This window comes from Jatropha curcas, chromosome 9, assembly GCF_041381405.1.
Source record: "Jatropha curcas cultivar XTBG-Jc1 chromosome 9, XTBG_Jcur_1.0, whole genome shotgun sequence".
Taxonomy (NCBI): domain Eukaryota; kingdom Viridiplantae; phylum Streptophyta; class Magnoliopsida; order Malpighiales; family Euphorbiaceae; genus Jatropha; species Jatropha curcas.
Genome location: NC_143159.1, coordinates 9,747,057 through 9,759,066, shown reverse-complemented (window position 1 = coordinate 9,759,066; position 12,010 = coordinate 9,747,057). Strand labels below are relative to the sequence as shown.

Here is a 12,010-nt window from a genome sequence, read left to right as displayed (position 1 = left end):
CATAATTTTTTTGCTTTGTTTTTTAATCCTTTAATTGCGTTTGCTTCTCATAATTAGGATCGTTCCTTCATTGCCTTGCTTTGAAGGTTGGTCGCATGGTTGTCTGACATTCTAATATATTTTTTGCTTTGTTTTTTAATCCTTTAATTGCGTTTGCTTCTCATAATTTTTTTTTGCTTTGTTCTTTAATCCTTTAATTGCGTTTGCTTCTCATAATTTTTTTTTGCTTTGTTCTTTAATCCTTTAATTGCGTTTGCTTATAGCTTTGTTTTTTAATCCTTTGATTGCGTTTGCTTCTCATAATTCTTTTGCTTTGTTCTTTAATCCTTTAATTGCGTTTGCTTAATTTGCTTATATTTTTGTGTTTTTTTATTTTAACTTAATTAAAAATTTATTTGAAGTTACATCCCATCAATTTAATAGACATGATTACAATGGTACAAAATTATGAATATAATTATTATTATCTATTTGTACATCTTTGCGTTGCAAAACTTTTGTCTTTGTAAGAAATTTTGATTTTAATTACTTTTATCTGGAGAAATAATCTCCTTCATGTGTACTATTTTCAGTCCTCTGTTCTCCTTCGGCAATAAAGGAGGGTTATGATCACCTAAGGAGTCATTTGATATTAGGTCTCGCAAAAATATTCCAACCTACTAGTTTATTAAGCTTATCAGATAAAACATAGCTTAAGAAAATTGAGAATCCAATTTACAAAAATTGGGATTATCAAGAAAACATATTACTTTTGCCAAACGAAAAATTGGGATTATCAAGAAAGGCATTAACTTTCAACTTCATGTTATATTGAAACATATTCTTATCAATTTTTCTCCTGCTAAAAACTCTTTCTTTTTAAAGAAAAAAAAACGCATATACTACAAGAATTAATATCGATTCAATTTTTTTTTTTTTTTTTACTGGATTGTACATAAATTGTTTTAGCACCTTACTTTTGCCAAACGAAAAATTAAAATTATCAAGAAAGCCCTTAAACTTTTTACTTCATGTGATTTTGAGATTGCTCTTAGTAAATTTATTCTTCCTAGAAAATTCTTTCACTTTGAAGAAAAGAAAATATATACGCTATAAAAATTAATTTCGATTCAATTTTTTTATTAATGGTTTTTTGATTTGATTGTACATAAATTATTTTAGCATTACTTTTGCGAAGCGAACAATCAGGATTATCAAGAAAGCCCATGAACTTTTTACTTCATGTGATATTGAGACTGCTGTTATCAATTTTTTTTTCTTGCTCGAAAACTCTTTCTTTTTAAAGAAAAAAAATATATACTATAAAAATTAATATTCTATTCAATTTTTTATTAATGTTTTTTTGACTGGATTGTACATATTTTTTTTTTTTAGCACGTTGTTTTGCCAAACAAAAAATCGGGATTATCAAGAAAGCTCATAAACTTTTTACTTTATGTGATATTGAGATTGCTCTTATCAGTTTTACTCTTACCGGAAAACTCTTTCTTTTTGAAGAAAAGAATATATATATATATATATATATATATATATATATATATATATATATATATATATATATATATATATATATATACTATAAAAATTAATTTCTATTCAATTTTTTTTATTAATGTTTTCTTGACTAGATTGTAAATAAATTGTTTTAGCACGATACTTTTGTGCCAAACGAAAAATTGGGATTATCAACTAAGCCCTTGAACTTTCTACTTCATGTGATATTGAGATTGATTTTATCAATTTTCCTCTTGCTCAAAAACTCTTTCTTTTTGAAGAAAAGAAAATATATATATACTATAAAAATTAATTTCTATTCAATTTTTTCATTAATGTTTTTTTGACTGGATTGTACATAAATTGTTTTAGCATATTATATATAACTTTATGGAAAAGAAATTGATAGGATTGAATCATTAATGGCTTGAATTATGAGGCAGAAACTCAATAATATTTTATTTGTATATATTTAATTTCATCCACTTATTAGGGGTATAATTCGGACGATATGGAATAAAATAACTCTCATTTCAATTCCGTTCCAAAATATTTTGTAATTTAAAATTACATTCCATTCCATTCCAAATATTTTTAAGAATTTAAAATTTTATTCCAACTATTCCACCGAAATTCGGTTTGGAATTCGGTAGTTCCCAATTTCTCAACCATAATATGAATCTAACATATTATAGTATTTTATAAGATGTAAATTTTAAATTTAATAAGGAATAATCACCATATTTTCATATATACATACTAAAAAGACATAATTAAAATTTTAAAATGATAAATTAATATCACATATAACTAAACTTAAAATATTTAGTATAGTGACAGTGATTTTCGCAAGTGTACGAAATCGCAACAAGTAATATAGAATGAGCAGAGTATCGTATCAATAGGGATTGTATACCAAGTATCAAAATTATGTTAACCTATTAGTATTTAAACGGCAATAAGGGGGTTATTTTAAAAAAAATAAATTAAATAAATAAAAGAGAACAAAAAAAAAATCAAGCAACAATATTTGACAAAAAGAAATCAAGAATTTAAAGCTACTAGGAATTTTGACTTCACTTAATTCTATCCAATTTATTCTATTAGTTTGATAATCAATTTTAATTGTTTATGTATGAGAAACAACTCTAAAATCACTAACAAGCTCCCGATGTATTGTTAGCTATTTTAACCCGGTCTAATTACCTATCTTCCAATAGCGCAATCAAACATGAATTAAATCATTAAATTTTATGGTTTGTTTTGTGAATTCATAACTTAAGGTCATTAACTTATAAAAACCCCCCATTGAGTCAAACCATATAGCTTCCGCATCAAGTTATTATTTTCATGTAATTTATTACCTTTTTCATATCAAAAACCCTTCTCCCGATAGTAATTAATGAAATAATCAATCCAAAGGAGAAACTCTGCTTAGAAGCATTAAGTTCAATAATAAATTATATCATAAACAAAGAAAAACAAATCTAATATTATAAATTGGAATCAAAATTAAGCTACATCAAATCCCTAGTATGAGAATTTTAGTTCAACATAGTAATTAAATAAAACTCAATTAAACTTGTAAATGATTCCATAACGAATAACAAACAAAAAGAGTGTTTAGAAATAAAAACTAGTCAACGATAGGCTTGAACAGCTTTCTTGAATTTTGACACCAACTTGAATGCTTGAAGCCTTAGAGAGAGAAGAGAACTATGTAGAAAATAATAGAACAAGAGATCGAATATATAATGAATGACTCCTCTCTTTATATAGATTTTCTAGGAGAAAATCCGACTTCGTTTAGGAAATAGAATCTTTATTAAGTAAGAAATCTTTTTGGAGATAGGAAACTGTTTAGGTTTTAGATTTCTTCTCAATTAGGACTCTTCCATCTACCTAAATAGGATTAGATCTTAATTTGTACGTCAGGAAAATATCTGAGGTGGGCACATGCAAGTGGTAGGGATTGGTTGGCGTTTTCAACTCAAAACAACAATTGATTTTTAGCATGGGTGTGCTGTGAGGCATGGGCAGGGCATGCTAGAGCCTGAGTGTTTTGCCTTATTTTGCACTTTTCTGTGTCAAAATCCTACAAATTTCCTTAAGATTAAGCAAATTATGTTTCAAGGAAGCTTTGAACAAAAATATGAATAAAACTAAATAAAAACTAATAAAAGTAATTAAAACTACTAAAAAATCCTAATAAAAACTATATTAAAATTACTCTAAAAATACACTTATCAAAATTTCCCAAACTTAAATCATTTCTTGTCCTCAAGCAACAAAACTAAAAACAAAAAGAAAAATACAAGCTAAACAAACTAAACAAAGCTAGCTTAATATGGTTGGGGATAATTATTCACAATTTCAAAAGTATCAAAAATCATTAACATGTGAAATACATCAAGTGTTTCCCATGCTAATTATATTCTAGCAAAAATTCAATTTCCAATGAAACACATTCCTTAATTTAAACATAAGTTAATAAAATTTTCAACATCAATAATTATTCAACCTATGACAAGTAGAATATGAATTTTCACAAAAATTATTTAACCTTTAATTAAGATGTTTAACAATATAAATTCAACATTCCCATAGGCAAAATTAGTCATCCCTTCTCCACAATTGAAATGCATACAATTTAAAAGGATCAAAAGGTCTTTATTTCGGTTGTAATGGGGTTTTAAAGGTATAATTTTAGCTAAACAAAGAAAAAGGATAAAAAGATAGACAAAGAGCACAGAAAATGCATAATATCAAGATTTTCATTATATCAAAACAAATTTTTCTTTGTAAAGGGAGATTAATCTTGAAGTTCTTCACTAGCTAAAAATTATAGATACTTTGGCAAGGTCTTTTCATAATACTTTGATAATTTCTTCCTTGTTTAATTCTCCAAACTTAAATTCTTGATCGATTGCTTCTTTTATGGGGTGTTCCTCTTTGTTTTTATACTTGCTTCACTTGCTAGTATTAATGAAATTTTTCTCCCTTTTGTTTCTATGTTTTAACAGAAATCAAATCTTTCAATTATACATTATTGCACTTAGGGTAGGAAATTAAGTTGGTTTAATGGCTAAACTTAATAAGGGTGAACAATAAAATTTGAATATAGGCTTCAAATTGGTTGCAAAAGTCATATTTTAATTTAGTTGGCCTAGGCTAAATAAGGGGTTCAATAAAGAATACCTAAATCATCTCTTTCTAAATGTAAGCATTTAAAAATTTTGTCTCAATGGGAATTCTAATTTGTTTTAAGAATACCAAGGTTAAATAAATTTTGATTAAAACATATCTATACATCATAAAATTCACAAAAATTAGTGTTTATAATCTTAGAAACAAATAGTTAAACCAAAGAATCATGTTAAGTTAAAAATTAAAATTAAAGCTCAAACAAACTAGACTAGAAAAACAACTAAATTTATCACGAGTTACTAAATTATGATAATTTTCAAGCTTGTTCACAATTATTCCAACCATATTAAGCTAGTAAAAACAAACAAAAAAACTAAAATTTTAACTAAAATTTTCCTTCCCCCAACTTAATCTAGCACATCGTCCCTAATGTGTGCAAAAAATAAGATCATTTCCCTAAACTTATCATATATTATCAAAACAAGGTATAAAAATAAAATAGATTTGAGAACACATTACCACCATTGTGTTGAAAAATACAATAAAAGACAAGGAAACAAAGGGCATAGTTCCAATGGCTAAATTCTGAAAATGAAAAAGAACAACATAACAAAATAATAATAATAATAATGATAATAATATAGACATAATTGTTCGGGGAAAAAACACATCGAAATAAAAATAATAAAAAAATGGAAAGGAAAATTCCAATAAAAATAATTAAAAGCAATTAAAAAAAATAAAAAATAAATAAAAAAAGAAAAAAAAAACAATAGAATGAGTACGTCAAAATAAAAGAGAAGGAAAAAAAGAAGAAAAAAAAAGTAAAACAAACAAAAAAATGAACTTACGTCAAAATAAAAGAGAGAAGGAAAAAAAAAAAACAAACAAAACAAGACACTCACGTGGTCTAAGGCACAAAAGAACAAAAAAAAAAAAAAAGAAATTGCTTAAAAAAAAAAAATCTGCAGCCTAGCCTGGGGTGTTGTGTAGCACGGGGGTACTGCTAGGGGGTGCTGTGTAGCACAAGGGTGCTGGGTAGCACACCCTGAGGGTGCTAGAGCCTGACTATAGGCGTAATTTTCTCTGGAGATAGGATGGGGGTGCTGGGTAGCACAGCCTGAGCCTACTAAAGCCTGACTCTGGCACTTTCAATCAGTTTTCAAGCCTTTTTAATCCTTCCTTGACCTGCAACATGAGTGTAAAACACCAAAATAAAAGAAAATAATGGTTTAAAGATGGAAAAACAAAATGAAAAATACAAATAATAATAAAATAAAATAAAATTGCAAAGGAAAAGAAAGAAAATTATGGGTTGCCTCCCATTAGCGTTTTGTTTAAAGTCTTTAGACTCGACTTTTGAGACGTTTATCAAATAACGGCTTTCGCCCATAGTATGTATCATGTAATATCACACAAGGGTCTTGGTTGAAAATGCCCTCAAAATTGGCTAGTTTAGGAAAATTTATGCTCGTCTTATCAACATCTCGCTTTAAATGATGAGCTTGGGGAAAAAACTGTACTAAATCATGGAGAACACAATTTATTGAAGGTGGTATCATTGGAAAGAAAGAATCTTCCGGTAGTGTATGTATAAAAACTGTTGATAAGCTTAAATCACTAGTCTCAATTATTTCTTCATCCACCAATATTGCTTGCTGCTTGTGGTCATTGAAAATTTCACCCAATACCCTTTCTAATTGTACCTCACCTTTTTCATGGTCATTAATAATCATGTCTGGAAACAAGAAAGTGAGATTTAATCCATCTTCAAAGGAGTTGCATTCTTCACATGTAGGCTTTACTTCTTCTAAAGGTAAAATTTCTCATGAAGTTTCCTCATAATTTACCTTGCACTCATCATCTTGATATCCATTAGTTGCCATGGTTATCGATTCCGCTGCTTGTACCTCCAAATTCTTTATTGCCGCTTGTTGGATCTTAAAACTCTCGCGAGTTTCATTCATAAATTCTATGTAAGATTTAATAAGGGCAACAATCAAATCCTCTAAATTCTTTTGCTTATCATCTTCATACTCAAAATTTGGAAGGTATTGGTGATTCCAACCCTACAGTAAAGGATCCCAATGCCAATTGTACTCAAAATCAGCCATATCATTTAACATGTAAAGTACATCTTCATAGCTACTTTCCAGAAGGTGAATACTGGTTGCCAAAAATCCATTATCCACCCAACTTCTAGTTTCTTCATCTAATCCACATTAGAATATGTAAGCGAGATATTTATTTGTAAAATTATGATAAGGAAAATCTCTCCAACAATTCGTTAAATCTTGCCCAAGCGACATAAAATGGCTCGGGATGTTGTTGAATAAAACTTGCGACTACTTGTTGATGAAACATTTCAAAATACTTCGCAAGAAAATAATGAAAAAAATTGATAAAATAAAATAAATTAAAAAAACTACAAATAAAATAAACAAATATTTCATTTAACCTCAAAAAACATTGTCTAAATTAATAATAGGTTAACTAGTATTGATATTGGTAACGCCAATCCCCGGCAACAGCGCCAAAAACTTAACGGTGATTTTCACAAGTGTGTGAAAGCGCAACAAGTAATATAAAACGAGTAGAGTATCGTATCCATAGGGATTGTATACCAAGTATCAAAATTATGTTAACCTATTATTATTTAAACGGCAATAAGGGGGATTATTTAAAAAAATTAAATTAAATAAATAAAAGAGAACAAAAAGAAATCAAGCAACAATATTTGACGAAAAGAAATCAAGAATTTAAAGCTACTAGGGATTTTGACTCCACTTAATTATATCCAATTTATTCTATTAGTTTGATAATCAATTTTAATTGTTTATGTAGGAGAAACAACCCTAAAATCACTAACAAGCTCTCCCGATGTATTGTTAGTTATTTTAACCTGGTCTAATTACCTATCTTCCAATAGTGCAATTAAACATGAATTAAATCATTAAGTTTTATGGTTTGTTTTGTGAATTCATAAACTAAGGTCATTAACTTATGAAAACCTCCAATGAGTCAAACCATATAGCTTCCGCGTCAAGTTATTATTCTCATGTAATTTATTACCTTTTTCATATCAAAAACCCTTCTCCCGATAGTGATTAATGAAATAAATCAATCTAGGGGAGAAATTTTGCCTAGAAGCATTAAGTTCAATAATAAATTATATCATGAACAAAGAAAAACAAAACTAATATTATAAATTGGAATCAAAATTAAGCTACATCAAATCCCTAGTATGAGAATTTTAGTTCAACATAGTAATTAAATAAAAGTCAATTAAATTTGTAAATAATCCAATAAAGAATAATAAACAAAAAGAGAGTTTAGAAATAAAAACTAGTTAACGATGTGCTTGAACAGCTTCCTTGAATTTTAACGCCAACTTGAATGCTTGAAGCCTTGGAGAGAGAGAAAGAGAGAGAACTATGTAGAAAATAATAGAATAAGAGATCGAATATATAATGAATGGCTTCTCTCTTTATATAGACTTCTTGGGAGAAAATCCGATTTTGTTTAGGAAATAGAATCATCATTAAGTAAGAAATCTTTTTGGAGATAGGAAACTATTTAGGCTTTGGATTTCTTCTTAATTAGAACTCTTTCATCTGCCTAAATAGGATTAGATCTTGATTTGTAAGTCAGGAAAATATCTCAGGTGGGCCCATGCAAGTGGTAGGGACTGGCTTGCGTTTTCAACGCAAAACAATAATTGATTTTTAGCACTGGCATGCTGTAAGGCACGGGCAGGGCGTGCTAGAGCCTGAGTGTTTTGCCTTATTTTGCACTTTTCTATGCCAAAATCCTACAAATTTCCTTAAGATCAAGCAAATTATATTTCAAGGAAGCTTTGAATAAAAACATGAATAAAACTAAATAAAAACTAATAAAAGTAATTAAAACTACTAAAAAATCCTAATAAAAAATATATTAAAATTACTCCAAAAATACACTTATCATATAGATAGTGGCTAGGTATGTTTTACCACTAACATTTAATAATTCAGTTCATATAATTCACAACTTAATAATTAATAATATTATTACCATTATTATAAAATCAACAAAAGATAATACCTTTCATATTATGATAAATCAATATATATAGTCACCATATCCATTAAAAAGTGTTAAATCCACGAAAAATATATATTATGAGTCTAAGCATACTAAAATATTTCGTAAGTAAGATATTATAACTAAAATCATACTTTTCAATACAAAGACAGTATGTATGAGTATTCAAGCATGTAGTATATATTAATTACTAATTAGGGTTAGGGTTAAAATATTCTACATAGAAGTTTTATAATATAAAAAAAACATATTTTACCATAATCTTTAATTTAATATTTTATTTTAAAACATATAATTACAAACTAAAGAATAATAAAATAAAAATTCGGTATATTGATTGGAATATAAAAATTTTTTTTTTTTTGTTTCTATTCCATATTTTATATTTTAAAAATTACATTCCATTTTAAATTCCATATTCTAAAATTCCATTCCAAATTAAAATTTGGTTTGAAATTTCGATTTGAATTGGAATATTCCTATCCAAGTTCCACTCCTACCACTTATAGCTAATAAGTTTGAATTTTAGATTTTATTATAGCTCATGAAAAATTATTGAACATTATTTTAATCGCCGTAGCAATAATGTCAACGGTGTAAAGATTGTAATTCATAGTTGATATACTTGTCATAAGAGAAAATAAAATATTTAATTATATTATATTATATGCTATAAATGATTATAAAGAATTTTTAGTTCCTAAAAATATTTGACTTTGAAACCCCCAATTTTGTTTGAGATTTTTTGAAACAACCAAATTTGTTTGGGAATAGCGGAGGTAAAAATGAAGCCCAATCTAATACAACAAAGATCCAGCCAAGTCATTTAAGAAGCAGCATTAGGAAGAGCTCGAAATTCAGCTTCAGTGGAGAAGCGACATACAACTTGTTGTTTTTTAGATGACTAATAGACTAGATTATTATAAAAAAAATAGCAAAATTAGAAATTGATTTACAATCATCTAATGATCTTGCCCAATCTAAATCAATATAGCTATGTAGTCAATAAGAAAAAGTGCGATAAACCAACAATCCATGAGAAGAAGTAGCTTGTAAATAATGCAAAATCATTTTAATAGTAGCCCAGTGTTGCTCAGTCAGATCACATATTGATACAAGTTTCTAAATATGTACACTTTTCTAAACTAAATATAATACAATATTCCCTATCAGCTTCCTTCCTTAAGACTTAATTCAAATGAACATTTTGATTTCACTAAGATGATTGAACTTGGTGCTTAAACAAAGCACCACACCAGAAAAAATTGAACAAGCACTATTTTGGCATGTTCAATTTTATTTCAAGCTAAATCTGTTTATAGATCGTTTTAAGCTCAATTGTTATGGTTTGGTTCAATTTTTCTATCAATTTAATCGAATTGTTTTAGTTGAATTCAATTTATTATTTATGTTTATTCAATTCGATTCAATTATTGCAGTTTCACTATTTAATTATTTATATTTAAGATTAATTCAGTTTCGTTGAATTGAACGCTGACCCTAACAAATTGCAACATGTGTCCATATTATATATGGTAAAGGTAATACATCTACAAAAACAAAACTATTTAGCCAAAATTATTCCTCCCTCCGTTCTATTTAGATAAGAAAAGTTGAATTTGTACAAGAATTACTGTGACGGTTGAAATGTAATTTTGACTATTTTTTTCTTAATATACCCCCGACACAACATTAACTTCCACCCTTATTTTTATGTAAGTCCATGTATAGATGAGAGAGAAAATGGATGTATTAATTTAGTTACATTAATCAAGGAGTGATTTTGGCGTATCTAAGAACATTAATTAGAAGTGGGAATTAGCCTATTGTAATTGAAGTAGACTTTGAAATTATTAAGGAAAAGCAGCAATTCTGAGCCAAATTGCAAATTTGTTCACATATTGATATTTAGTGCCTGAGTATCCTTTAGAATATGTCTGCAGTTTAGTTATTTGTGGTGTACTTTATGAATACATTTATGTGCTTACTTATACAATAAGGGCAAAGTAGTCTTTTTAAATTGGCATTTTCTCAAATTATTAAATGGAGTAATTTTTTCTATCTAGGTAGAACACTCAAAATGGAAACTTTTTTATCTAAATAGAACAGAGAAAGTACCATTTACTGTAGGATAGACTTCCAATTGGGAATCAATTTAAAACTTATCTGATGAAGTGATTTATGACAATTGAAAGCTACATATTTTGTTAGTACCTATTAATTAATGTTAATTGGGACTCGTAAAAACATAGCCTAATTAAGATTTTAGTAAAACTAATAATAGCTATTCCTATATATGGATACGTTAAAGTAAAAATAGTGAATTATATATATATATTTTTTAATAAGTTAAATATCTACTACCCAAAATCCAAAATTAACTGAAAATGGACTTCTTTGGGACCTTTAATATATATATATATATATATATCAACACTCTATGATCTATTAAAAGCAAATTAGAATAACAGCCATATGCTGCATTTAGTAATTTACTAATATTTTTATGTTTGTTCGGGTTACAATAGTTGTAAAACTAATGACCAAAAAATAATTACAAGGTTCTAAAATTAGGGTTACTCACCTATAAAATAAAGAAAAAGTCTAAGCCCATTAACAGAAACCACACCACACAGAATAAACCCTAGAAACTGTTTCCTTATTTAGGGCAATGGATTCTCAGGGGATCATTTGGGTTTTTTCCACAATTTTTCTATGTCTCCTGTTGCATTTTCCTTTTGAAATAGAGGCAACATCAAGAAATGAATTATTGAATGATGTATGTCATCAAAGTCCAGATGACAAATCTTGCATAAAAGCTCTGAAATCAGACCCCAAAATAAGTAGAGTTTCAAATTTAAAGGGCTTAACGAATGTTGCTCTAGGAGAAGCAAGAGAAGAATCAATTGCCACAAAAAAGTTCTTTATTTCTCTTAAAGATAGCTCTGACCCAAAAGTGAAAAAAGCTCTTAAGGAGTGTGCTAAATATTTTGGTGAAGCTAAGTCTATGCTTAATCTCGACGGACTCGAAGGTGACACTGCCAGTTTAGATGTTCATTACGCTCTTGATAGTTGTGAGCAATGCGAAAATGCATTAAAAGAGGCCAATGTTCATATCGGAGCAATTGCTCCTCATATTAAGAGATGGAAGGACTCTTATAATGTTGCTTACGCAGCTGTAGTAGCTACTGAAAATTCAGAAACTATTACTTGATTATAATCTTGCAATTAGTGTGATCAATTCAATATTAAGTATGATTAATTAATTGATGTTGTCATTCTCTAA

The 12,010-nt window shown here is 27.9% G+C and overlaps 1 protein-coding gene across 1 annotated transcript; it reads left to right on the top strand.

Annotated features, from left to right (window-relative positions):
* The first annotated feature begins 11,329 nt into the window (after window positions 1–11,329).
* LOC105635493 (pectinesterase inhibitor) lies at window positions 11,330–12,010 on the top strand. Its single transcript, XM_012218564.3, has one exon. The coding sequence runs from the start codon at window positions 11,396–11,398 to the stop codon at window positions 11,936–11,938; it is 543 nt and encodes a 180-aa protein (XP_012073954.1). The 5' UTR covers window positions 11,330–11,395; the 3' UTR covers window positions 11,939–12,010.

Excerpts from the sequence above, each read along its gene's own strand:
- LOC105635493 (XM_012218564.3), top strand. The coding sequence starts at position 11,396 with ATGGATTCTCAGGGGATCATTTGGGTTTTTTCCACAATTTTTCTATGT.